The following is a 24,929-nucleotide window of genomic DNA, read 5'->3' as shown; positions in this document are numbered from 1 at the left end:
TAAGCCACAAAACAGTGGCAGAAACCAGATTCAGGAGCCTGGTCTAGGCTAAAAGGCTTATTCCAGGAAAACAGCCCAAAATGCTATCTTCCAAGTTAGATAAAACTTCAGTAGAAACCATGTTCCAATGCTACTTCAGGGCAATAACTCAGGTGTTTTGTTATTTAATTTTGTTTTACACAACTTTTAGAAGACATTAGAAGGCAGCCCTGTATTGGGAGGTTTTTAACATTTGATGTTTTTAATTATGTTTTTAGATGTGCTGTAAGCTACCCAAAGTGGCTGGGGAAACCCAGAAAGGGGTATAAATAATTAAACCAATAGTTTTTTCCCAGCTGGAACTCACTGGAACTGCGTTCTGGAACCTCTTTGATGAGTTCTGGAACCTCTTTGGTGAGTTCCAGCACCTCTGTAGCGTTTTGGCACAGGGACACATCACTCAGGGCTGTGCAACAGAGGCTGCAGGTGGCACGGCACTCTGTGTTGCACAATGGAGTCTGTGGGTAGCACCTTGGGTGGGTAGCACCTTGGGTGGCTCCTCCGGCACCTCTTTTTCTAGAAAAAAACACCCTGATTATTATTATTATTATTATTATTATTATTATTATTAAAGAACATACAGAATATACATACATACACTAGTCATACATTTCTAGGTGGGTTTGAAACATTTGTTGTTCGTATCTGTCTGTCTTGAGAGAACAATGAAATGCAACTTGCGGGGTGAATTCAAATCACAATTTTGCTGCAGTAGCAGCACCAATGTGACCTCTCCAGGGCGCAAGCCTGGGCAGTGTGTATGGAGGGCCGAGACTGCCCAGATGACAAGAGCCCCCCTCTCAGCCTCCCTGATGTGGTCCAAAGGAAAGCAGAACCATACTTTGGGCACGAGTTTGGCTATAGGAGTTGCCAGAAGGAGGCATACAAGATGCCATCCGGTCTCCACTCTGGATTTTACTCTTTATCTTTTTCTTCTCCTGAAGATGTCCCACAAGGCAGTGGGGTCAGACTTTTCCTCAGGATTTCCTCCCAAAGCCTTTCTCACAAATAAGTATAGCCGCAAGGCAGTGGAGGTTTAGGATCAGAGTTTTCATTCTCCTACATTGGCCACCTTCTCAGGTTGATGGGCCCCATCGGCCCCTCATTTCCCTCTACAGCACATGCAGAATCCGCCTTCTTGTCCGTTAGGGTGCCACTGAAATTTGAGACCCAAAAGTCCACCACTGCCCTTCTCTGTCCTCAATCCAGGCAAGCAAAAGGCATTATCAGAGTTCAAGGACACATTCCAGCCAGCCAAAAACACTTGGGATACAAAGCAAGACAAGTGAGAAGTGTGGCCTGGGAAGAGAGCTCTGAGGGCTAGATAGGCCTGGAAGGTCACATTTGGCCCCTAGGCCTGAGGTTTCCCACCACTGATACACACATAAGCACAATAAACAATTATTTACAAATATCTTATTTAGTCATCTTCAGTACAGCCTGATCCAAATATCCATAATACTGGCTCGGCCTGGGATCACTGTGCAGGTGTTGATTCAGCACTCCATAGAGGTAGGTAGGATACCAACTTATCCTTCTAGTCATGCCATTGTATTGGGGAGCTGGAAAGACCTTATCCAATATTTCATGGTGAATAAATAGGGGTGGAAGGAAGAACAAGCAATATCACAACAGCAAAGGGGAAAAAACTTAGCTCAGTATTCCCAGAAAACATGAAGCATGCATATATAAGACCAACTAGAAGGTAGTAATTCTTAGGCCATTTCCTTTTTAATCAATTTTATTCCATTAATAGCAAGATTATTATTTTTTTACATTACACATACATTTACGCACACCCATGCACACAAATTTGAACTGATAGATTTATTTTCTAAAACTCATACAATTAATTCAATAAGAGTTCTTGTGACAGTCTTAGATATAACACATATAATTTTACACTGGGGCGGCGGGAGGGGGGGGTGGTTTGAGACAGCTAGTTGGTAAATGTCCTGGCTCCCACACTCAGTCACAGTACTCAGACTCTGGACTCGATTATTCCCAAAGGCTTTATTCCAGAAGTCAGTACACGGTTAAAACATAGATCAGGTTACAGGCTACACAGTTCATGAGTTCAAAAGCAGAGCTGTAAGATATATGGCTAGGCACAAGCTAAGAAGTCGTCCTAACACCTGAAATGCACCCTGGCTTTTTTTTTTAAGAACGTGGTGACCAGTCTTTTGTGCTGTTCTCATCTCAAGCAATGGGATTGGGCAAGCAAGCAGGAACTCCTGCAGGTGTGGTGGTGCTTGTTCTGGTGCACCCAACAGTGTATCCTTGGGAACGGACCCTGGGCTGTCTGGGCCAGCTCACTCTCCGACTCAGGCTCAAATGGCTCCATGGTTACCTGAGCGACCTTGTTGACAGGAGGTGGGATGGAGTCTTGATCAGGTGAAGCTGCTTCCTCTGCTGTGACATCCAGAAATGGCGGGGCAGCTATGGCTCCAATGAACTCCTTGGTCCCTACCCTTCATCAGACTAAGTGATTTCATCCCAATCCTTCGGTCCCTTCAAACAGGATTTTTCCATGGGATTCATGACAATAAATGACTGAATTATTTCATGTTCAAGTTGAACTCCCTTAAGAGTACAGCTCTTATTAAAGTATAGGCTCACTGAAAATAAAGGTAAAGGACCCCTGACAGTTAAGTACAGTCGCGAACGACTCTGGATTTGCGGCACTCCTCGCTTTACTGGCCGAGGGAGCCGACATTTGTCCACAGACAGTTTTTCTGGGTCATGTGGCCAGCATGACTAAGCTGCTTCTGGTGAAACCAGAGCAGCACACGGAAATGCCATTTACCTTCCCGCCGGAGCAGTACCTATTTATCTATTTGCACTTTGACGTGCTTTCGAACTGCTAGGTTGGCAGGAGCTGGGAGCAACAGGAGCTCACCCCTCTCGAGGATACAAGCCGCCAACCTTCTGATCGGCAAGCCCTAGACACAGTGGTTTAGACCACAGCGCCACCCGCGTCCCCCCATCACTGAAAATAGTAGTACTAATTTGTAGCAAGTGGTCCAGATAATGCAACCAACAGTGTGATGCTAACCCCCTCTACTTAAAACGATGTCCTTTTGAAATAAAGCAGCTTAAATGTACGGTATACACGGGGTTTGTTTCCAAATGGCAATGTTTGTTCTTTTAAAGTGGATTTTGGCCCAAAGCAGTTGCAGTGCTTTTCAAAATGCCCCTTTGTACTGCACAGTAATCCCACTCCACAGACATAATAAAATGGAGGGCTGGGATTCAACTTTAGATATGCCCTAAGAGGCATGGGCATACCAATGGAATTTTCTTCCAGCAACAGAAAATGTAATTTAAAAATGATTTGGAAAATCCCCTCAGTTTCCAAGTGTCTTGTCATGCAGTATGGAAAGACTGTTACAAAAAAGGCCCATGGTTTCAAAGGCCTATACTTTGGAGGACTACAAAAATAGCTGCGCCTGTTGATCTTGGGATCCCAATCAAGACTGCAGCTGCAGCTATTATTTATTTAATTATTTGCTTGAATCACTTGTGTGCCCCTAATATTGAAAAGCAAGTATCTAATACAGTGGTACCTCGAGTTACATACACTTCAGGTTACATACGCTTCAGGTTACAGACTCCGCTAACCCTGAAATATTACCTCAGGTTAAGAACTTTGCTTCAGGATGAGAACAGAATTTGTGCTTCGGTGGCATGGCAGCAGCAGGAGGCCCCATTAGCTAAAGTGGTGCTTCAGGTGAAGAACAGTTTCAGGTTAAGAACGGACCTCCAGAACAAAGTAAGTACTTAACCCAAGGTACCACTGTAATTAATTTCTCCCATTGATTTCAACAGAACTTAAATGCAACTAACTTTTTGTGTATTTGCTGTGGATACATGACTTGTCCATCTCCAGGCACTGCAATTGTATGCAAGAGATTCCCATACTGTGGGGTTAATGTTGCCAGCCTTCATGCCACGTTTGCAGACATCTTTGTAACACACAGTTGGTCTGCCAACAGGCCTAATGCCTGATCATGTCATATCAGATCCTGAACTATTTAAGACCTAGGAGTGCTTTGTTATTCACTACAACAGAAGTATAACAGTCTTTTAAAAGAAAGGTTGTACATATGCCTTTTGGGAATCACACGATTAATTAACCACAGAGCCTAGGGCTTGCCGATCAGAAGGTTGGCGGTTCGAATCCCCGCCACGGGGTGAGCTCCTGTTGTTTGGTCCCAGCTCCTGCCCACCTAGCAGTTCAAAAGTACGTCAAAGTGCAAGTAGATAAAAAGGTACCACTCCAGCGAGAAGGTAAACGGCATTTCCATGCGCTGCTCTGGTTCGCCAAAAGCAGCTTAGTCATGCTGGTCACATGACCTGGAAGCTGTCTGCAGACAAACGCCGGCTCCCTTGGCCTATAGAGCGAGATGAGAGCGCAACCCCAGAGTCGTTCGCGACTGGACCTAATGGTCAGTGGTACCTTTACCTTTACCTTTATCAACAACAGTAAAACCCCCAAAAATGTTGCAGGGTATTCTCACCTGCTAACTGGAACCGTAGCCTTGTGGTACTGCTCAGAGCTCTTCGTGGATCAAGGAGGAGTTTCAGAAGCTGAGATAAATGGCAGTTTACCCCCCGCCCTGCTCCCCTGGCCTTCCCCTTCTATGCAGTACAGCACCAGGGAGTTGCCAATTCCAAACCTGCATTTTATAGTAATAATAATAATAATAATAATAATAATAATAATAATAATAATAATATCTTTATTGTCATTGCCCCCTCTCAGGGACAACGAAATTACTTATACAGTATAAGGGGGTTATAGACATTGAGAAAACATATCAACTCTATTTGTCCCCTTCCAATATAATTACTCTAACATGTTAGGTCTTCAAGCAGGCCAATTCCTTCTTCTCCCGATCTCTGTTATAGATTAACATAGCCTACCTGACTTCAGGTTTCTTGGGACCACCATAGCATCAACTGACAAGTGCATAATTCCAGGCACTTTGCTGTGTGTCCCCCCCTCCTTTTAATCCACAAACTTAGGTATTTTTTTGTACAGAGGGCATCCCCGAGTTTATACTTTATTTTTGGGTGGTCCCATTTCACTTTCAGTTCATTGTGCAAGGATTGGCCTTATGCAAAGAGAGAGAGACTATGCTTGTCACTGGGTTAAAGGGTTAAGAAAATGAGGAACAAAAGAAAGGAGCTGTTTGTGTGTATTGGCTTATCCTATGGACAAGCTGCCACCATGTGGTTTGTCTCCTTGCTGCCACAGAAAACATCCTGTTGCTTGTTTCTGTTGGTATGAAGAAAACCACCTAACAGAAGAGTCCCTATGGCAGGCCATTGCACTTGAACAGTTCACCATGTGGAACAGCCACTGTGCAAAGGTATTTCAAGAAGCCATCATGCATTGGATGTGAGGGCGATCTGGCTGCGACATCTGTCACCCCATTGATCGCCAGTCTTGATTCGGCTGATCTGGCTGGCTAGGCGGGTGTCCCCTTCCTCCCTCACCGCTCCATATGCGTCCCTCCCGAAGCTGCGCGCTCGGTGGAAGAGGACGACCATCCCAGATAGAAGGAGTGTACCGTTCTTCGGTCAAGGGTATACGATAGCTGCACTCCCCTGCTAGAACCTCCAAACAAGCTCAAGAAGCCATCATGCATTGCGGTGCTTGTTTCATATGAAGTGGGCCTCACTGTAATGGAGGTTCCAAGGACAGTTCCCGGGGAGGTTGCAAGACCATTAAAATCAGTGGGAAATTCAAAAGAGCCAGGCTTTGAAAAGGAGCTGAAAGCAAGAAAACAAGTTTGTGACCTCCAAACCAAGAGAGAGGGTCTGTACATTTAAGAAATGCTTGGAAAGGAAAACCAGGAGTTTCTTGACAATTTAGCATGAGAGGGTTAAAGCTGAACCTATTGAAATATAAACTGAGATAGGTTTATAGCCACGCACATCTTTTTTTCTGTCTAGCACAGTATATTAAAAACCCACAGGCACAGTGACATGCTTGCATGTATTAAAAAAACCCCTCAGTGATTCATTATCATTTTTTGGTGGGGTTTGGCACAAGAGTGAAATTACTGTTCTCCCCTTCTACCCAAAATAAAAGCCAACTGAGTCAGAAACCTGTTAAGCTGGAACACTTGATTTTAAGGCTATGTAGTCCTAAACACCTGCTATTCACATACACTCTCCTCACTATAGAGAAGGCTGTAAGTATTCTGCCACAGATCCACATTCTACACTCGACTAGACATGTTTAATTTCCAAAATGTTACAAATACATTCCAAATGTCTCTTTTATTATTTATTTTTAGAGCATAAGCCCACCCACACTTGTGTTTCATGTATGGACAGCTACAATTCTAAGAGGAAGGTTTATGGATTCTAATTTGTGTAATTGGCTTGTTGATGAAGCAAAAAGTTATTGCAAAAACATAGTGTTTACTGTTTGATTCAGCATAAAATTGACAGCACATTAAAACCAATTGCAAAATTCCCACATATTTTTAATAGGGTTGGAGTACAATTCTAGGCTCAGATTTCAAGCAACTCACTTGGACATAAGTATGAATTGAATCAAAATCACACATATTCAAATAAATTTGCTTGCTGCTAGGTACTATTGTTTCAAAGCTTCTTTGGTGAGGGAGAGCTTACATACTGTAATTCAAAGCCCAGCGCTTTTTGCTATAGTTGTAATTGTTTTCCTCCTGTGAGAAGAAAGTGAAGCGAAGCCCACACCATTGGTTCTGCTGAGAGACCAGCTGCTTTCAACGTCTCTCCCTGAACCGTTTCCATTCCAGCTGTTATGAGACGTTTGCCACTTTAAGAATTGGTGTCTTACTTTGCCTTACTTTGTATTGTTATTATATTATTTACCTATACCCCACTTTGCTTTCCTTTCCCTTCCCATTATTCTCTTTTCCTTTCATGCGGTTTATTTTAGAATGTAAACTGAGGATAGGGACAGCCTATATATATATAGTCTTTCTGGCTGATGAATGGTGTAAAAATACTAGACAATTGATTGATTACACTAAGGCTGTGTTTTCCAAGTAAGGTTGCAGGCCTATAGTATAGTACACACTTACCTAAGAGTAAGCTCTATAGAACTCAACAGGGCTTCTAATAAGACACATATAGGATTGCACTGTAAATTACCTTATTTTTTGCCCTATAGGATGCACTTTCCCCCCTCCAAAAATGAAGGGGAAATGTGTGTGCGTCCTATGGGGCAAATGCAGGCTTCAGGAAGCTATCCGCAAGCCATGGGAGAGCTGCACGACTTCATGCAGCTCTCCCACGGCTTGTGGAGAGCTGCCTGCACCCCGAAGCCTGGGGCACGCTGAGCTCAGCGCCCCCCAGGCTTCGGGCTTCGGGTGGCTCTCCGCAAGGCTTGCGGATAGCAGCCTGTTCTGGGGGCTGGGGTCGGGGGAAGCTTGGGCTTCCCCCGCCCCAGCCCCATGCCTGGGGGGAAAATAACTTTCCCCCCTTTATTTCCCCCCCAAAAAACTAGGTGCACCCTATGGTCCGGTGCGCCCTATGGGGTGAAAAATACGGTACTATGAACCAGTGTTCAGGTGGGTGAGGATTGTGAACCCTGAATGCAAGTTCTACTTCTACTGTAGGCTTATTGCGTGGATCTGGACAATACCCTATTTATTGCCCAGCCTCATATTTGTACTAGGGTCGAAATGCAATAAAGATGAGGCTGTTGAGAGCTCTTGCAGTGTAATGGCTAAGAACACAAGAAAAGTCTGCTTGATCAGGCCAAAGCTCCATCTGATCCAGCATCCTGTTCTCACAGTTCAAAAAACTTGAACCAGGAATCTCATAGTACAGATATCACCTCTGTCATGAACTGAGTAGGTGGTTGCCCCATACAATCTACTGTCCCACCACTCTGTTATAGAGATAATAACAGTGACCTGTATCACTGGTGGATTTTTCTATGGGGTGAAGGCAGTAAGGATTATAGTGGACAATATGAAATGCTCTAAAATACAATTTCTAATTGCTACTGTTAAAATGGCTGTAAAACATTTTACAGATTAAAAGCTGAATACAACGATTAACTGAGTGTCACTGGCAATCTCCCTGCACATTTGGAAACAAGTTATATTGCAGTCTATGGAACTCGCTTGTTTGCTTTTCAGACCAGCAGGGATTTAAGGCTGTTCTCAGATGACTCCCGCTCTCCCCATCCAACTTTCAGAGTACATCCTAGCAAATTCCACTGGACTTCAGTGAGATTCTCTGGAATAAGAGATTTGATGCCTTCTGCCATAAATGTCTTTCAGAACTCTATTTTTGCTGAAGTACTTCTACCTTGCTGTCTTAGCAGAGTCAAATGTGGCACATTCTAGTCAGGAATCCAGCAAAAAAAACCTTCTTTTTTTTAGCTCATGTCTAAACTTAAACAGAAATGCAAATCAGACATTGTAAGGTATAAAACGAACTTAGCTAGATTTGACAGGCTAAAGGGGGTTGTTGTTGTTTTTTAAAAGAGAGCCTCTTCATAGCTACACTGAACACATTCTGTCTTTAATTTTTTTGAAGTTTTTTTATTTAAGGAAAAAGGGATATAATTTTAAGCTCAGCTGCAGTCATAATGACAAATTCCTTCACAATTACAATTTTGACTAATGGAACAATGGACACCCCCATATTGTATTGTATCAGGTAATTATGAACTGCCAAAGTGTAGGAAAGCACGAACCGGGAATAATCAAGGTATCCCCCTTCACTGTGTGCAATAATTCAGAGCTTCGTTTTGCAAGTTCACCCTATCATCAGCACCACACATCACCCCCCACCTTCCTCTCCACGCTTATAAAGACGGAAACAAAATAGATGTAAGCAAAGCCTTTTAAAATGACAGAGTGAGTCTGCTTCGTTGGGGGGGGGGGGAGTTACCTAGATCTATAGAAGATCGAAACGTGCGACGTGAGGAAGGGGAAAGAGGGAAGGGGCGCTGCTAATGGAGTGGGTATTTAATTTCCAGCTTACTTTCCAAACTAACGACTGGGACCAGTTAGCCCTGCCTTTGTAGAACGACTGGGGGCAAAGCCGAATTATTTGGGGGCTGCTTTCAAGCTAGCGGTGGGAAGGAGGTAATGATGTTTATGAGACAAAGGGCTGTCCACACAGAAGAGAAAGAGGAGGCATTTACCGTGTCTATGATAGTTATTACTTCTTCTTCATCATCAATTTATTATCAGGCACGGATAGGTGTGACCCCTGGCTTCTGACGGGGGGGGAGCGCTCTGGCTGTGGTGAGAGCGGTGAGGCAGGCAAAGGCACTCTGCCTTATCATTCAAGAACACGCTCTCGACCTGACTGTGTTGGCACTGGAGGGAAGGGGCTCTGGGCCAAAGCCTTGAGGGCTCGCATTAATCCCTAGAAAGGAATGGCGGCGGGGGGGGGGGGAGCCCAGCCCTCCTCTTGCTTCTGGGACAAACGGCCCTTTTCCTGAGGACTAGTGCCTTTTTCTTCTCTTTTTTGGAAGGGCCGTTCCCAGCCTGGGCGTGCGTAAGCCTTCCTCCCGCCAAAACCACGCACAACAAAAGCCTCTCCTTCTGCGCGAATGCCTCTGCTTCTCGCCTGCTAGCGCGGCTTCAGCGGCTCAGCCCCTCGCCAACAGCCGCCCACCCATGGAAACGTCAAACTCCGCCCCAGCGGGAGTGCTTTCAGGGCGACGACAGATGCGTTGCTCTCCGAGTGGCGTGGGCAGGCAGCTTCTCTGCGCGACGTCTTTTTATTTTATTTTATTGGTGATGGGTGTATTTCTTCTTCATCACCATCACCGTCTTCCCTAAAGGTGAAATCGCGCTGCAGAGAGAGAGAGACGCAGGCCGGCGGGCAGCCGGCCAAGCCAGTATCGCGCGCGCAGCATCCTCCATCCATCCTGGCCGCTTGCTCCGGGGCCGCTGACTGGCGGGCGCGCGCCCCTACTTCTCTCTCTCTCTCTCTCTCCTACACACACACACACACACACACACAAACACACAATTTCTCAGTCCGCTCCCACAGAAACAATCCTGCTCCTGCCACCCATTGGCTCGCTCCCCAGCCGAAGGCAACCCTCATTTCCAATTATCTCCCCTCAAACACACACGGTCTGAGGAGGACACAGCCTTGCACGCACACACGCGTTGTGTTGTGCATCTCTCTATGAGGGGACTGAGGGCGTTAAAAAACCCATTCGCTCGTCGTCTTTACAGAAGCCCTGCTGCTGCCCCGGCCACTTTGTTTTGTCACAATGTTTGCGGCGGCGGCGGTGGTGGTGGGCAAGAGCGTGTAACCGAAGACGGTGTCTGTCTGTCTTGTCTGTGCGTGTGGGGAAGCGTTGTGCGTTTGACGCGGGGTAGCGGGAGAGAACAGAGACGGGGCGCCTTGGTGTGTTTTCCGCCATGGACGACCGTCCCCGCGGGGGAGGAGGATGACAACTGAAGCATAAGAAGTCTCCCCCCCCCCTTTTGAATTTGAGCCTGAGCAGCAGCAGGAGAAGAAGAAGAAGAGGCGGAGGATTTGGTGACAGTAGAAGCCCCGCCCGCTGCCTGGGCAGGGGGGCCGTCCTGCTTGCTTGCCTGCCTCCCCCCCCCCCATCTCCCTCAGAAGAAGCTGGCCGGGCTCCTTTCTTTCTCTTTCCTCTCTCCCCGCACCCCTCCTTCCCTCTCGCATTCACACACCGCACACGCACGCCGAGCGAGCGAGCCTCTCTTCGCGCTCCCTTCATGCAGGCGAAGAGCGAGGCAGAAGATGGCTGACTCGCCGGCGCGACCCACACAGCCCAGCCCGCCCGCCCGCATCCCCGAGCCGCCCAGCGGAGAGCCGCTTTCTCCTCTTGACACTCGCTGACGCCTTCGCCCAGCGCTGAAAGCCGCCGCCGCCGCCGCCCCCCTCCTCCTTGGTTCCCGCCGCCGCCGCCGGCCACCATCCTCCCTCCCCTCCCTCTCCCTCTCGACAACCTTCCCCCTCTCCCTCCCCACCAACCCAAATAATACCAGCAGCCATTTCATCTCCGCCAAAGTAGATACACACAAAAATGGCAGAAATGGAGAAAGAAGGGAGACCTCCGGAAAATAAAAGGAGCAGGAAACCGGCTCACCCCGTGAAAAGGGAAATCAATGAAGAGATGAAGGTATGTGCGCGCGCCCTTCCTTCCTTCGCTCTCTCTCTCTGTCTCTGTCTCTGTCTCTCTCCTTCTCAGATGCGAAAAGGGAAAAGGGAGCGATGGGGGAGGCTCCTTGCAAACACCCCTCCCGCCCCCCGTGCGTGGAGATGCCATATAAATAAGGGATTTCTCGGGTTTTTGTTTTCTGGTTTGGAAATAAGAATAATACGAATAAAAAAACAACAACACATCGCCGGCACGAAATACAAGTCCCAACTCTTTCTCCTGAAATGCAAACAGAGACCACTTCACACAGGCTACGTACAAAGCCAGGTCACTGAGCAGCTTTGATTTATTGCTCTTAATCACCATCAGTGGCTTTTTTGGTTTTTTGTTTAAAGGAAACTTTCCACCCCGTAGAGGTTTCAGTGACCCCTCCTTTTTGTTTGTGTGCTATGCCAAATAACCCGGAGGATGTTAAAGTTAGAGAAGAAGGGAAGTCATTTAAGTCCTGTCTTTCCCTCTCCTCTCGGCAGCCGCCCCCCTTTTCCAGTAGCCAGCTGCTGCAACTGTGTAATTAAATTGTCAAAGTGAAATGTTATGGTCTGAACTGCACATCATTCTTGTGCTTTGGACACAAGGGTCTCTTGTCCTTCTCCTCCTCTCTTGCTTGCTCCGTTTCTGTTTTCCATGCTTCGTTTCACAGTTAATCAAACCAGAGGAGTGTTGTGTTGAAAGAGAGCTGTCCGAAAAAAAGGTTCATGCATATGTGTTTTGTGTGTGTGCGCGTATATATATATATATATATATATATATATATATATATTAATTACAGGTTTGTTTGGAAAGGTTGGGGCCAGAGGAGAGAAAGTCAGTGTCTTGACAGGAAACGATGCCCATCCAGCTGTGCTCCAGAGGTAGGGCTGTGGGCTGCCTCTCCAGATGTTAGCATAGCAGCGGCTGCTCAGAAACACACCTCAGGACTTCTTTTCTCCTGGGGTTGCAGGCTGAGCTGAAATGGTCCTCTGTTGCATGTTTTTATTATCCAGAATGCCCACGACTATGTTTATTTTATGCTTCTCATCTGTCTTTACCCTGTGGCTTACACGTGTTGCAGGGCTGAGATGAACTTGCTTTAAAAAAACAACAATCAAAACCCAATAATAATGAAAACAGCACAGTTTTGAATGTCTGATCACAGCTGTTACATCCTGAAATGTGCAAGTTATGTGTTGAGCTGTAAAATATATACTGTATCTATGCATCTACATCTACTATGAGTATAAGGATAGTAAAGCATATGGATTACATTTTGTTTATTTTCACCACACTGAAGGATAATCTTCAGGTTCACTTTCAGTTCTTAATTTAATATTGGGGTAAGTTCTTTCAGTTTGCTATATTTGTATTCCTTCTTTTTGTGCTTACTCGGGATTTGTTCAAACAGCAGGCAGGTGGCATGCGTAAGAGCAAATGTCCTGCATATCAATAACATTTATTCATTCTCTAGACTAGATCCTCTACATTCCTTTGCAACAGCTTTATTTCCTTGAGACATGTATGACACCGTATCTTGAGATGAAGCATTGTACACACTTCAACTTAACAGTAATTGCACAGCTGGATGGGTCTTGAATTTGTTTTTGTTTTCTTTTTCTTGTTTTCTTTTCTGTCTTTTTTTTAAAAAAAGAGGGCAGAAGAAGGGGGAACAGCGGGTGCAGAAAATTGCCCCACTATGCATTATCCCTTTAAGACACTGCTTCATGCAATCTGTGTGGACTGCAGTTTTTAAGTTTCATAGGTTCTAGGATTACAAATTAGCTAATTTTAATCAAAACATGTGAAATGTTATCCTGGCTGGATATAAAGGCTGACTGTGCTGGATCCTCTGGGTTTGTTTTGTTTACTTTGGCTGCAGGCACACTTGGTGGTTTGGGAGATAGTTGTTCTTCTGCAGTATAACAGATGTTTGTCTGAAATGGCGAGGAAGAAACAAAAACAACACTCTATGTGTGTGTGTGTAAGGAGGAAAAATTACTCACATTTTGTTTTTATAAAAAGGCCATGATATTAAGTGTTTGCATTACCCTTAATCAGATAAGTTTCTCCTTTCCTTAAGCCTCTGTTAGCAGTTGGACAGTATTATGACAAATAAATAAATCAGAATTTTAGCTGTATGAGCAATTGACTCCAAGGTTGTGGACTGACCTAGCTTTGGAGACAGTTTTTATAGTTTGGGTGGTTGAAAGGTGAATAACAGCAGAAGCTTTCAGACAGCCTAGACCACATACCAGAGCAAGTTGTCTTATTAAGCTTGGAGACCACATTCTTTTAATAGGATTGGTGGGTTTCTCCAGAATGGTCTTAAATTATAATGAAAGTTTTAAGCTGATTGGCATCCGAGTGTGTTGCATATGTGGACAGTTTGATTGCCATTCTGAGAATAATTCTTCAGTTATTGACTATATTGGAGGGATTTCCTCCTCTTTACAGAGTTAAAGAGCATAGTGACAACAAACTAGTAACACTGTATGCAACAAAATGTCATTGTGAACACAATGTGCCCTTGTGTAGGTACATATCTGTACTGTTCAAACAGCTTGACTGCTTCCCTTCATCTGAACTGCTTTCATCTGGACCTGTGTAAAATAAGCTCTGGTAAGTAATCACGACAGAGCAGAAAGAAAGGAATGTATATACAGCAATAGACAGCCTAAGCTGTAAAAACTGTAACCTGAGTCCCAGCAGCAGATCAGATATCAAGGCTGTAAGGTAGGGGGAAATGAAAGAGATGAAGGGGAGGGAAACAGGAGAGAGAGGGTTGGGGAATGGAAAAGTCAGCTTGGAAAATGAAGGACTAGTAGGAGGGCCCCCTCAGGGAAATTTGGCTCAGGGATTAGGGAATTTTATCATGGTGTACAGTGACCTACTCAAGTTTCAGCCCATGTTGGATTGAATTGCTTCCATTTGCTAGGAGTAAGAAAAAGGGCTGGCGTGTATGTGATTCCCTCTCCCCACCCTCCTTCCAGTAATAAAAAGCCACTGGGTACAAGTGTCTATTTTAAGTCCAGCAAATACAAGGCACTATGAATGAGTAATAAAATTACCTCATCCTACAGATTTTCTTGAAGATTGGCTGTTTGATAGAGCCTCATAATTTGCTCAGTAATGATGGAGGGAAACTCAGGCACTAGCTTTTCCTGTGTCACATCAGCAACATCACTTGCTTCTCAGTTTTAATATAACTGGAAACTGGTGTTGTTTGCTGTTTCATCATGGTAGATATTACCTAGCATTACCTAGCATTTTGCTTATCTCTCGCCCAATGTAGGTGACAGCTGTAGAAAATGTCAACAACATTGTGTGCAAAAAAGTGCATGGGTGCATAGTTTGCCTATGTTGAATTTCAGTAAAATTCAGTGATTTTTTTCCAGACAGAAATATTTTGTTTCACTCTGACCTGCAATGTATTTCCAGTGTCTTAATTTCCCCCCAGTTCTTCCTTTCTCTTTGCTTTCCTTTCCTGCTGTGGATAAAGGATGCCCTTAGAATTGTAGTGTTGGCTCGTAGTGATGTGAATACTGCACAAGGTTTAGCATTTACCATATCAAGAATATAATACTTACGTATGAGACGACAAACTTAGTATTTGCACATATATCTCATCTAATATAAGAAATTCAGAAATCCGCCTCCCTTTTACTCAAGAGAAATCTTATTCATGTCAGAAAGATGGTTCCATATAAATAGATTAAGGTCACACACAAGTTTAATGCCAGATAATGATGCAACTGTCAAGAATGCAAGAAAAGTGCTTTGAACCATACGTAAATTAATGTACATTTGAATGAATTAATGTGATTGCACCTATCAGATCGTACTGGAAATTTTTCTAAACAAACTAGACTGAGTTAATCTACACATTTACCTTCTTTGTCTATTGTGAGGATCGTGATTAATCTGTTTTATAATTTCACAGGGCTGTCTCCGTGAGCCTGTGGTGTTTACCTTGTAGATTCTCAATAAGTAATTTGTAACTAAAATAGGCTTTACTCCTGATGCCTCCATCTGTTATTATTTATTGGTAAACTCTGTTAAAGATTCTTACATTTCAAAATTTCTGCTGGCGGTGATTGAAATATGTATCACAATATGAAAATCAGTAAAAAAAAAGAAGGTTCTGACAACAAAAGAGAGTGGGAGACATTTAAAATTATCCTAGAGAAATGAATCCCCTGATTAACAAAGACATATAGTCAAGGAACCTCAGGACAGATACTATGAATATACCATTCATAGATTTCATGAAAGTAAGGGGCCACTATAAAGCCTGGATGACTTATACATCCCCCTTCAGTGTAGGTAGGTGAGTAGGTATATTTTTAGAAAATGCCAATAACCCTGGGAAGTGGAGCTGTTCATATAGGCTAGTGTGTGTTCATTGACATTATTGGCCTCCACTCTTGAAACCCAACAGAAATAAAGAGAATGATGAGTCTCTCTCTCTCTCTCTCTCTCTCTCTCTCTCTCTCTCTCTCTCTCTCTCTCTCTCTGTCTCTCTCTCTCTCAAAATTTATTAGCTTCAGAGAGATGTTTAACTTTGTGCTTTAGTACTTAAGTTCATTCATGCAAGGAAGTAAAAAGAGAGAGAAAGAATTCACTCTGCTTCTTTCAAAGTCTGAAATAGGCGTTCAGCGACATAACCTAGAAGAAAATTATTCTGACAGACTTGTCTTTCGTGTTTCCTGTCTGCAATTGCCAGGTCTCACCCCTTGTTTCCTAGCAGAGAAAATGACGTATAAAAATTTGGAGAAGCACATATCATTGACATCTATATCTTTTAAGAAATGGAAGGAATCTATTATCAGTTATGCAACAGCAAGCCCTATGTTCTCTGCATGATGATATCACAGTAAAATATAGTCAATATACAGTACTGTGTAAATGAAAACAATTGCTGCTGCATTTTTAAGCCTTAGTTTCTTAAGAGAAAGATATATAATCATATATCCACAAGTCTCCTTCTCTGTGTCATGTATGATAAAAATGCATATTCCCATGCAGGATAACATGATAGTCTTTTCCACCAGCCAGATGTGATATGTGTGTGTACTGCAGAATCCAAAAGATTAAAGTGATGCATATTAAAAATATTGCAAAATGGTGGCCTGGGCTCCTTCAGGTGAAAAATGAGCAAAAAGCGAAACAAAAACAATTTTAGTTGAACAGAAGGTTCTGTAGAATGTTGAAGGTTTTGAAGTAGGTTTCTTTGGCAAAGATAATTCTCTCCCAATTTGACAGCACACAAGCGCTCACCTGCTTTGTCATTTTAGGTATTCCTGGCAACCTGGTTTTAATGTTTCCTTGGCTTTAGTTGTTTGATTATATATGAGCCTTTAGAATCACAATTCAGAAAGTTATCAGTGTGAAATCAGAAATAGTGAAAAATATAGTGCTGTCTGGCTGTCACAACATCAAGAAATATAAAAATGACTAGTGATTTCCCCATTTTCTGTTATTTTTATTGATGGCAGACATAACTATCATTTGGACTTCCTATATCTTTGCAATCCCTCTACAGTCTAGGCACAATAACTCTTGGCTGCCAATTCTTGATTGCATAGCATTGTGAAATGCAGGCTTCTTCTCCATCTCCTCTTCCTTCATGCATTCCCATTCAACCTTTCTTCATCCATTGTCTCCTTTTGAGTGCTCAAATCTATCCTGTCCTTAAAAATAAGTTTTAACCTTTCTTGACATTGCATCTTCCACCACGTACCATCCTCCTTTCCTTTCCCCCTTCATTTCTTTTTGAGTGTGTGGTGTGTATTTCTTTCTTTCCCCTCTTTATCGCTTCTTTCCCAACCTTTATACTCAACTGGAAATGTCATATCCAGCATTTCCAGTGAATTTCTCTTTGTTTATTTTGAGTGTTCGTATGTGTCACTGTGTCTGCATTCTTTGATGTTTGATCTCCAGTATTATACTTCTTGACACACAGCACGTTTCTATTCTTGGTACTCAGAACTGAGACTTGTCCTGGTGGCTCTTTCCAACCACTGATGCTCTGTTTTCTTTGGTGGCTGTTTCTTATCACATAAGCCCCATACTGCATTACTGGGCCAAGAGGGAGGAGCCCATCCTGCAGCTGGGAAAGAGCTGCCTGCAATGCTGGCATGGAGAAGAGACACAGCAAGGACAGACCACATTGCTTGAGGCTTTTCACCTAGCTGCTTGCAACATGGGAAGGGGCAGTGATGCAATGGTTCCCACACAGCCAGCGTCACACAAGAAGAGCTTGCTCTCTCATTTTCCCACTTGGTCTTCTGTTGTGCATCTACTGCCTTTCTTTGTCTTCTCCTTCTTCCCATCTATCTGCCTAGTTCCATCTGCTGCCTTCCTCTTCTATTTGTCAAGTTATTTCCCTCCTTCAGAAATCCTGTTTCTCTCACTATCTTAGCCTTAACTGGATTTCCTTTGCTGCCTTACTTTCAGAATTCTTTTGAGCTGTCCCTCCCTCCCATATCTATTGATGATTTTAAAATTATCTGGCGGACAATTTCTTTTATCACATCTATAGCTTTTATCACATCTATATCACATCTATTACACAGGTAGTGTAAAGTAAATGCTTCACCAGGGATGGAGAATCTAGATCAGGGCCAGTGCAGGATGCTTTGCCGTGTGAGGCAAAACAGCAAATGGCACCTCCACTGCCTTCATTTCTTCCACCTTCTCCACTGCCTTAAGCGCCTGGAGGCAGCCTGGAGAAGCCCTGGCATGCTGAAGGTGGCGTCAGAGAAAAAAGGGGACTAGAGAGGAGAAGGCAGCAGGGGGCAACAAGCACAGGGGATGGCAAGTGTCATATGCCTCAGGGGCCTGGATCTGCCATCCCTGCCAGCTGTTCCCAGCCTGCCACCTGAGGCAACTGTCTCACCAAGCATCATGGGTCAGCTGTCTCTGTTCCAGATACTGATGGGTGCCAACCCTCATCTGCCCCAGCCAGCACAGAATCATAAAACTGTAGAGTTGGAAGGGACCACAAGTGTCATCTAGTCCAACTTTTGGCAATGCAGGCATCTTCAGGGGTGATGGGACTTGTACAGTGTCTAGAGGGGCACAGGTTCCCTGTTCCTGAACAAAACACTAGTTGTAGAAGCAGCAGTAGTAGTTTGGTATTCTATCCTTAAAAATGGGAACTGCTAGCTTGATCTCTTTAGGACTGCAGTGCACGTTCACGAGAGGTAAGAATCCTATTTAATGGGCAATAATGGACATAGGATTGTTCAAAGGCTGTTAAAAAAACAACAATCTTTATTGATTTCCAGGCATGCATCCAAACATCTATACTTCAACATGGAGAAGTACAAATCACATGAAAAGGAAAAATAGTATTTCAAATACCCAGAATAAATAAGTGTACAGCACATAATATCTACACTTGGATAACTGAGGGTTGGAATCACAGCTACTTATTCTGCAGAAAATATGGGTATTGCTATTGATGTAGAAGAGAGGCAAAACAATGCTGCAAAAGGGGCTATAACACATTTATAATGTATTCTGTAAATTGCAATTTTCCCATAATGTTGGGTCAACTTCACCAATGCAAGGTACGATACATTATAATACCAATTAGACTGTCACCTCCTTCAGACTCCCCAGTGCTTTGCTACTGTTGTCATGAGCAGATACCCCACCAGAGCTATCATGGAATCTTAGAATCTTAGTGTTGAAAGGGACCCCAGGGATCATCTAGTCCAGCTCTCTGCAATGCAGGAATCTCTGCTAAAGCATCCATAATAGATGGCTATCCAACCTCTGCTTAAAAACCTCAAGGAAGGAGAGTCCACCACCTCTCTTGGGAGTCTGTTCTACTGCTGAACAGCTCCCCTTATTCATCCATTCTGTCTACCAAAGGCACAACACATTTTGGTTCTTTAGGCAAAAGATGGACCCCAAGGGACATCTAGTCCAACCCACTGCAATGCAGAAAGCTCAGCATGCGATCCTCCATCCAATTTGAAACCATACTGGACTTTGCTTAGCTTTGCAAATGTGCTAGCAGTTTCATTATTGCTGCACCACTAGGACTATACCATTAAATTGCATTTCTCCCATGTTGGTAGAAAGACTGCAATAATATAAACAACTGATAATTTTTTGCTACTCCAAAATATGCTGCTTGAGCATGTGAGCCTAAAGGTAGAGCCAATCCTCCTCCTTCCCTCTTCTTGTTTTAGCACCTCTGTTTTTTCTCTCTCTTCTTTTCCTCAGGCAGAATGGCATACAGTATCTTATTTTTCTTTCTATAACATCTTAGTATGCTTAATCATAGCAATAATGGTAACCTTCTGAATGCATGTCAAAAAAGGAAGAGTGTGTTGGAAGGAAACCGAATTGATATTGATTTATATATATGAGTAGTAAAACAACATTTTAATATGTAACTATTTTTGTAATATTTTGTTTAAGTTGTCTGCTGTTGCTTCTTTTTTGTAGTCCTAAAAGAGGCAATAATGGATATGCTACTCTATACTATTCAGTTAGGGTTTCCATATGTCTGGAATTTCCTGGACATATCTGGAATACTGTTGTCTCTAGCAGTGTCTGGACGAAAATCAGCAAAAATGTCCGGCAAAGTTCGGACGTATGGCAGCCCATGTTCCATTTTTGCTGATTTTCCATAAAAAAAGCTCAAAAAATGTAATTTCCCAACAACTTTCCTTTCCGGATTTTCCCTGTTTGAAACATGGCTACCCTATACTATTCCTGCCAGCACCACTTATTTCTCAGCCACCATAGAAAGCATATCACCACACCAATTTTGTATGTTGTATCAGAAACTGTTAATTAATTTCATATACCATATATGCTTATTGGGTCTGAACTGGAGGTGACAGACCAGGAGTGAGACCATGGTGTCACAGTTGAAGCCCCTCCTGGTCCTGGGAGACAGCGGTGTGGGAGAAAGTGGGGAGTCTATTGACCTGTCTGTTGGCTGAAAAGCCTCTTCTTCTTCTGTCACATCTGGTGTACCTTTCTCTGACTTGTCCCCCTACCTGGGCTCCTACCTTGCGGGCATTGTCAAACTCATATATCACTGGTCCCCTCTCCTGGGTTACTGTCTTGGTCCCCTGCCTCCACCCCACACTCTTAGGAGTACTGCCAGTCCCTGACACAAGCTCTTCTTCTTACGCTCTTAGATATTGCCTTAAAATATTTTTTCTCAATGGACTTTCTACATCCACACATCCAAGCTTTAACTAAATTTGTATTAATTCTATTACTTCTTTCCATATTGTGGTCCTGGCAGTATCCATTAAGCATAATTCATTGCACATTGCTTTACCACAGTGGTGTCCCAATGATATAATATGATTTCTATATACAATTATATTTAATCCCAAGCTTCCTCCAAGAATGGCAGGATGTTGTGTGGGGGGGTATCATGTTGGCTGCATTTGCACAATATGCTAAACCATTGCTTGTTTTAAATACGGTTTGTTCCTTTCACAGAGGGGCAAAAAAGAAAGCTTTTTGTCCACTGGTTTTTAGTTGCTCTTGCCTCATGCATCTGTAGGCTGGTAAGTGTCTTTGGTAGAGTTGCCAAACAAACCATGTTTAAGCAACCCATGTCTGTTGGGTTCAGATGCAGTGCTAAGCCTTTGTCACAATTTGTAAGCCAAAAAGCTATGACTTCACATTGTTGTTTGTTGCCATGCAACAATCCATGATTAATCTGCTGGGCTAAGGCCGGATGTTCAAACAAACCACACTTTGGCTTAACAAATCATGACTTAGTGCTATATGTGAACAAGGCTATTGCACCATCACAGCTATTCTGCGTGGCAGCTTTGGCTGAGGGATCGTGATTGCATTCATAAGTAATGCTAAGACAGGTTAAAGAAGACTTAGCAAACATTGGGTTCATGCATTTGCCCGTCCTCCTCTGGTGCAGTTACATGGAGATCAGAAGTACGTGTCATAAACTATAGTTTGAAGCTAGCTTGTTTCAACTAATCACAGTTAAGATTAACCACAGTTTAGGGTTCAATCTAAACACACTAAACTACAATTAAACTGAATCAGAATCAGAAGCTTCTGGTATCCTACTATCTTGGTTGAGCCAGGCTTTTAACCTGGATTTTCTACATACAGTACACTACAGTCAGATGGAAGAGCTTTCCAGGGAATATACCTTTGTTACTATTTTTCCATGGAGATTCTGGACACATTTTCTCAGGCTAGCACTAATGATGTGGGGTCATCACATCTTCTCAGAACATGAACAGCAGAAATTTGTTCCTCAGGAACATGCAGTTGTTCTGCCATCTAATACATTTTATTGTGGTTGTGAACAGTCTGTGAAATGTGGTTGTGTGATGCAGTTTTAGGGTAGTGCAACTGGTGGGGTTGCCTTTAGCCCTGCAGGGGACACCAAAACAATGCTATAGAACAGAGCACAAGAGGCGGGGGGGGGGGCACTGAATTTTAGTGTTGCACAGGGCGCTGCTAAAATTTGAGAGTCCAAAGTCCACCACTGGTGTGACTGCCACAGCCTCTATGGCAATGACTATGATGAATGGCATAACTTACTTTTATACCTAGTATCAACATTTATTTTTGTAAATAAAAGTTTAACCATAAGTAACAGTCATGTAGATTTTCTTATTTGTTTCTTATTTCATTGGTTGAATGCAGACAATTTATTTATCATATGGCAAATGTGATCAAGTCTGTCCACTTTTTAAATGTACTGTATACTAATATAAAGCAGTACAGGTGACCATGGCTGGTTTTGGACTATTCTGTAGTGGCTGTTGCTCCATTCCTGATTGCTGACAAGTTCTGTTGCTAAGGAGTGAAGGCTCTACCTGTTCCTCTGTGCATTTCTGCAGTCTTTTATCACTGTTTCCTAGTTCTTTGTTTAGGGAAACTGATGGTTAATCTGTTCTAATCTCTTCTTTCTTTCTTTCTTTCTTTCTTTCTTTCTTTCTTTCTTTAAAAAAAGGAGATTGTGTTGCTTTTAAATCTGTGAAGTCCTTTACTGAATTTTAAGAGCAAAATGAACATCATTTTAGTTTTTCTTTTAACCTTAATTTGTTTCCATTGTGGTATAGGCAACTCCCAATTTATGTGGGGGTTATGTTCCAAAGCACTGCATGTTTAAGTGCAATTGCGTATATTTGAAACACCACTGAAAAAGCCTGCAAACACCCTGTTCCACCCCATCCTTTTTTATGATGTTTTTGGGTCACTTCTGGGTGTGGTGCAATGCATGCACGTGCGGTTGTGCACAAATCGGATGTGCCAAAAATGGTCACTGCCTGTATGTACATGTGAGCAAACCACAATTGCAACGAAAAGATCTAAGGCAACTCTCCCCTCCCAATAATGTTCACAAAGGGTACAGTAACTTCAGAGGCATGACTGTAAAGTTTATCATTTTTAAAAAAATGCTCCTCAGCAAAACCTCAGTAAACAGAATGCATTTAAATCTGGGCTGGGGAACCTCAGTTCTGGGTGCCAAACGCAATCCTCCAGGCCTCTGTATCCAGCCTTTGGGATTCTCCCCGGCCATGCCCCTTCTTCCCAGGCCCCCCCCCAACAGTCCTGCCCCACTTCTTCCTTGAGTAATTTGGTGTGGGTGGAATGTGTCCTTGGACTGTGATAATTTCACTTGCTTACCTGGATGGAGAAATGGGCATGGGTGTTTAGAAACCTCTGGTGTTTGCATGGGTGGAATCTAGCCTATAGTACATAGGTAAGAGTCACGTCCACTGCCCCACCTCCTTTTCCTGTAGCCCCACCCATTTCCCCCTTTGACCCACTACTGCTGCACAGCCCCTGGAAGACTGTGCATGCAGGATGTGATCTTCAGATTGAAAAAGGTACTCCACTCCTGATTAAAATATTTCAGAATACATAACCACACTCGGAAAAGAAATATGAATTTAATCATACCACCTTTGTGTGTATACAAGCAACCACATGGTGGAAAACCTTATCATGTGATTAGGTGTTGCCTGTATTCACTGATTAGCACAATTTAAATTTTTAAGTTGTACAAGAACATTGAAAGAGACACTCTGGGGAAAGTTTGCATGTCACAGAATAGTGGTGATAGGGCTGTTAATTGTTTAAGCAAAAGGGTTCTTTACCTTGCTGCTAAAAGTGTTGCTGATGGTAGATTACATTTTGTATTTATTTTATACATCTGCTTTAAGTAGTTATGTGTAAACTTTGTCTTTCAACAACTGCAGCCTTGGCCATGCAATGTTCCTAAATGTACGTTTAATGTTAAGAATCTGCATGGTGTCAGTAATGTTAATGAGGCTACTCATGAGCTAAGATTTGGCATGCACTTACAGCTCCAAAACTGCAGCAGGAAAGTGCCTTCAGGCCAATGTATGATTGTAGTAAGCTGAGTTGGATTGTTGCAATGCACTCCTTTGTGCTTCATCTGGAGCTGCAATTAGTGCAGAATGCTGCAGCACGGTTGCTGCCATGACACTGTCAGAATGTAACACCTTTGCTCAGAGATTTGCACTGTTTGCCGATTTACTACCAGGACAAGTTCAAGGTGTTACTATTAGCATATAAAAGAGCTCGGGACCAGTTTACTTGTCGGATTGCCTTAGTCCATATATGTCCACTCCTCAGCCACTTTGATCTATGGAACCAATACTGTTACAGGCGCCACTTAGATTTCTTACAAGAGCAGAGAGATTATCTTTTTGTGTGGCAACCCTATTGACATCAGGCAGACAGGCACCTATGTTTTACTCTTTTTGGTGCCTGCATAAAACATTTTTGCTTAGACAAACTTATCCAGACATGTAGAAATTACATGTTGTTGTTGTTTTAAGCCACTGCAGATTGTTATCACCCTTTGAATATTTTAAATACAGATATTAACTGTTTTTTAATCAATAACTTTCAATGTTTTATTCTGTGTTGTTGCAAACTGCTTAGAAGGCAAGCAAGCAGTATATACATTTTAAGCAAGCAAGCAGTATATACATTTTGTTTAATAAATAAAATTAAATGTTAATACTTGTTTTAAGAACCAGCTTTATTAAATGTGGTCCTCCTCCCTTTCTTGAGGGTTCAGAGTAGATTACACCATAGGAAGATTAATTTCTTACAGTATCCCAAGGCTTTAGGCTGAGCCATAAATAGTAATTTACTGTGTACCCTTATAGCATGTTATTCCTGCTGAAATCCTGGGATTGATATTGTTTTCTCAATGAAGGAGGTCAGTTAAGGACATATGCTTTATTAACTGTAGAACATCTGGAGAAAACAGTGCTTAAAGTTTTTGGACATGAATGGGCCTTTTCTTGAGCTATGTCCTCTTTTTGCTGAGTCAGTACAGAACTAGCTTCAAAACAGGCCTATAGGAAGTTACCGGTAATCACACCAGATAAATATGGAGGGTGAGCACAGTGGTACAACTATCTTACAGCCTATGTTTATTTCAATGAAACAATGAACAAAATTTATGTTGAGGAGCTGCCCTGCCTAATGGTCTATATGCTAAAAGTTATTACATTTCTATTAACTTTCTGGGTTCCTAGTGATTTTTGCATCACTCCTTGTAATAGTGAAGTTATCGGCTGAGTACCAGCTGCAGCTGAAGTGGGGCTACTGAGAAACAAGGAGAAGGTATTACTATGGTTGGGGAAACCCCAGGGTTTGTAGAAGTACAAACAATATTTTGCTGTGTGGTGTCTACCTGTGAGTGGCATTCAATGCTGTTCTTTAACTAATGGAA

At 43.0% G+C, this 24,929-nt stretch overlaps 1 protein-coding gene and 1 long non-coding RNA gene across 5 annotated transcripts in view; one reads left to right on the top strand and one right to left on the bottom strand.

Annotated features, from left to right (window-relative positions):
• Positions 1-7,124: 7,124 nt before the first annotated feature.
• Positions 7,125-11,228, bottom strand: LOC309366177. The gene is made up of 3 exons (XR_014166549.1): positions 11,144-11,228; positions 7,597-10,008; positions 7,125-7,194 (listed from the first exon to the last, which is right to left on the bottom strand). It is a non-coding gene; the product is annotated as an uncharacterized lncRNA (long non-coding RNA).
• Positions 10,046-24,929, top strand: part of SOBP (sine oculis binding protein homolog) — a 137,012-nt gene continuing 122,128 nt past the window's right edge. The window contains exon 1 of one of the 4 annotated variants that reach the window (XM_081904613.1): positions 10,046-11,176. In XM_081904613.1, coding sequence (XP_081760739.1) covers positions 11,081-11,176 — 96 coding nt within the window. In that variant the 5' untranslated portion in view covers positions 10,046-11,080. Of the gene's footprint in view, positions 11,177-20,949; positions 21,128-24,929 lie in introns of those variants that run through there. The other 3 variants (XM_081904614.1, XM_081904612.1, XM_081904615.1) reach the window with 3 other exon arrangements.

The sequence above is a fragment of the Podarcis melisellensis genome (genome assembly GCF_964234715.1).
Source record: "Podarcis melisellensis genome assembly, chromosome: 3".
Lineage (NCBI taxonomy): Eukaryota > Metazoa > Chordata > Lepidosauria > Squamata > Lacertidae > Podarcis > Podarcis melisellensis.
This window is presented reverse-complemented; position numbering and strand designations above follow the sequence as displayed.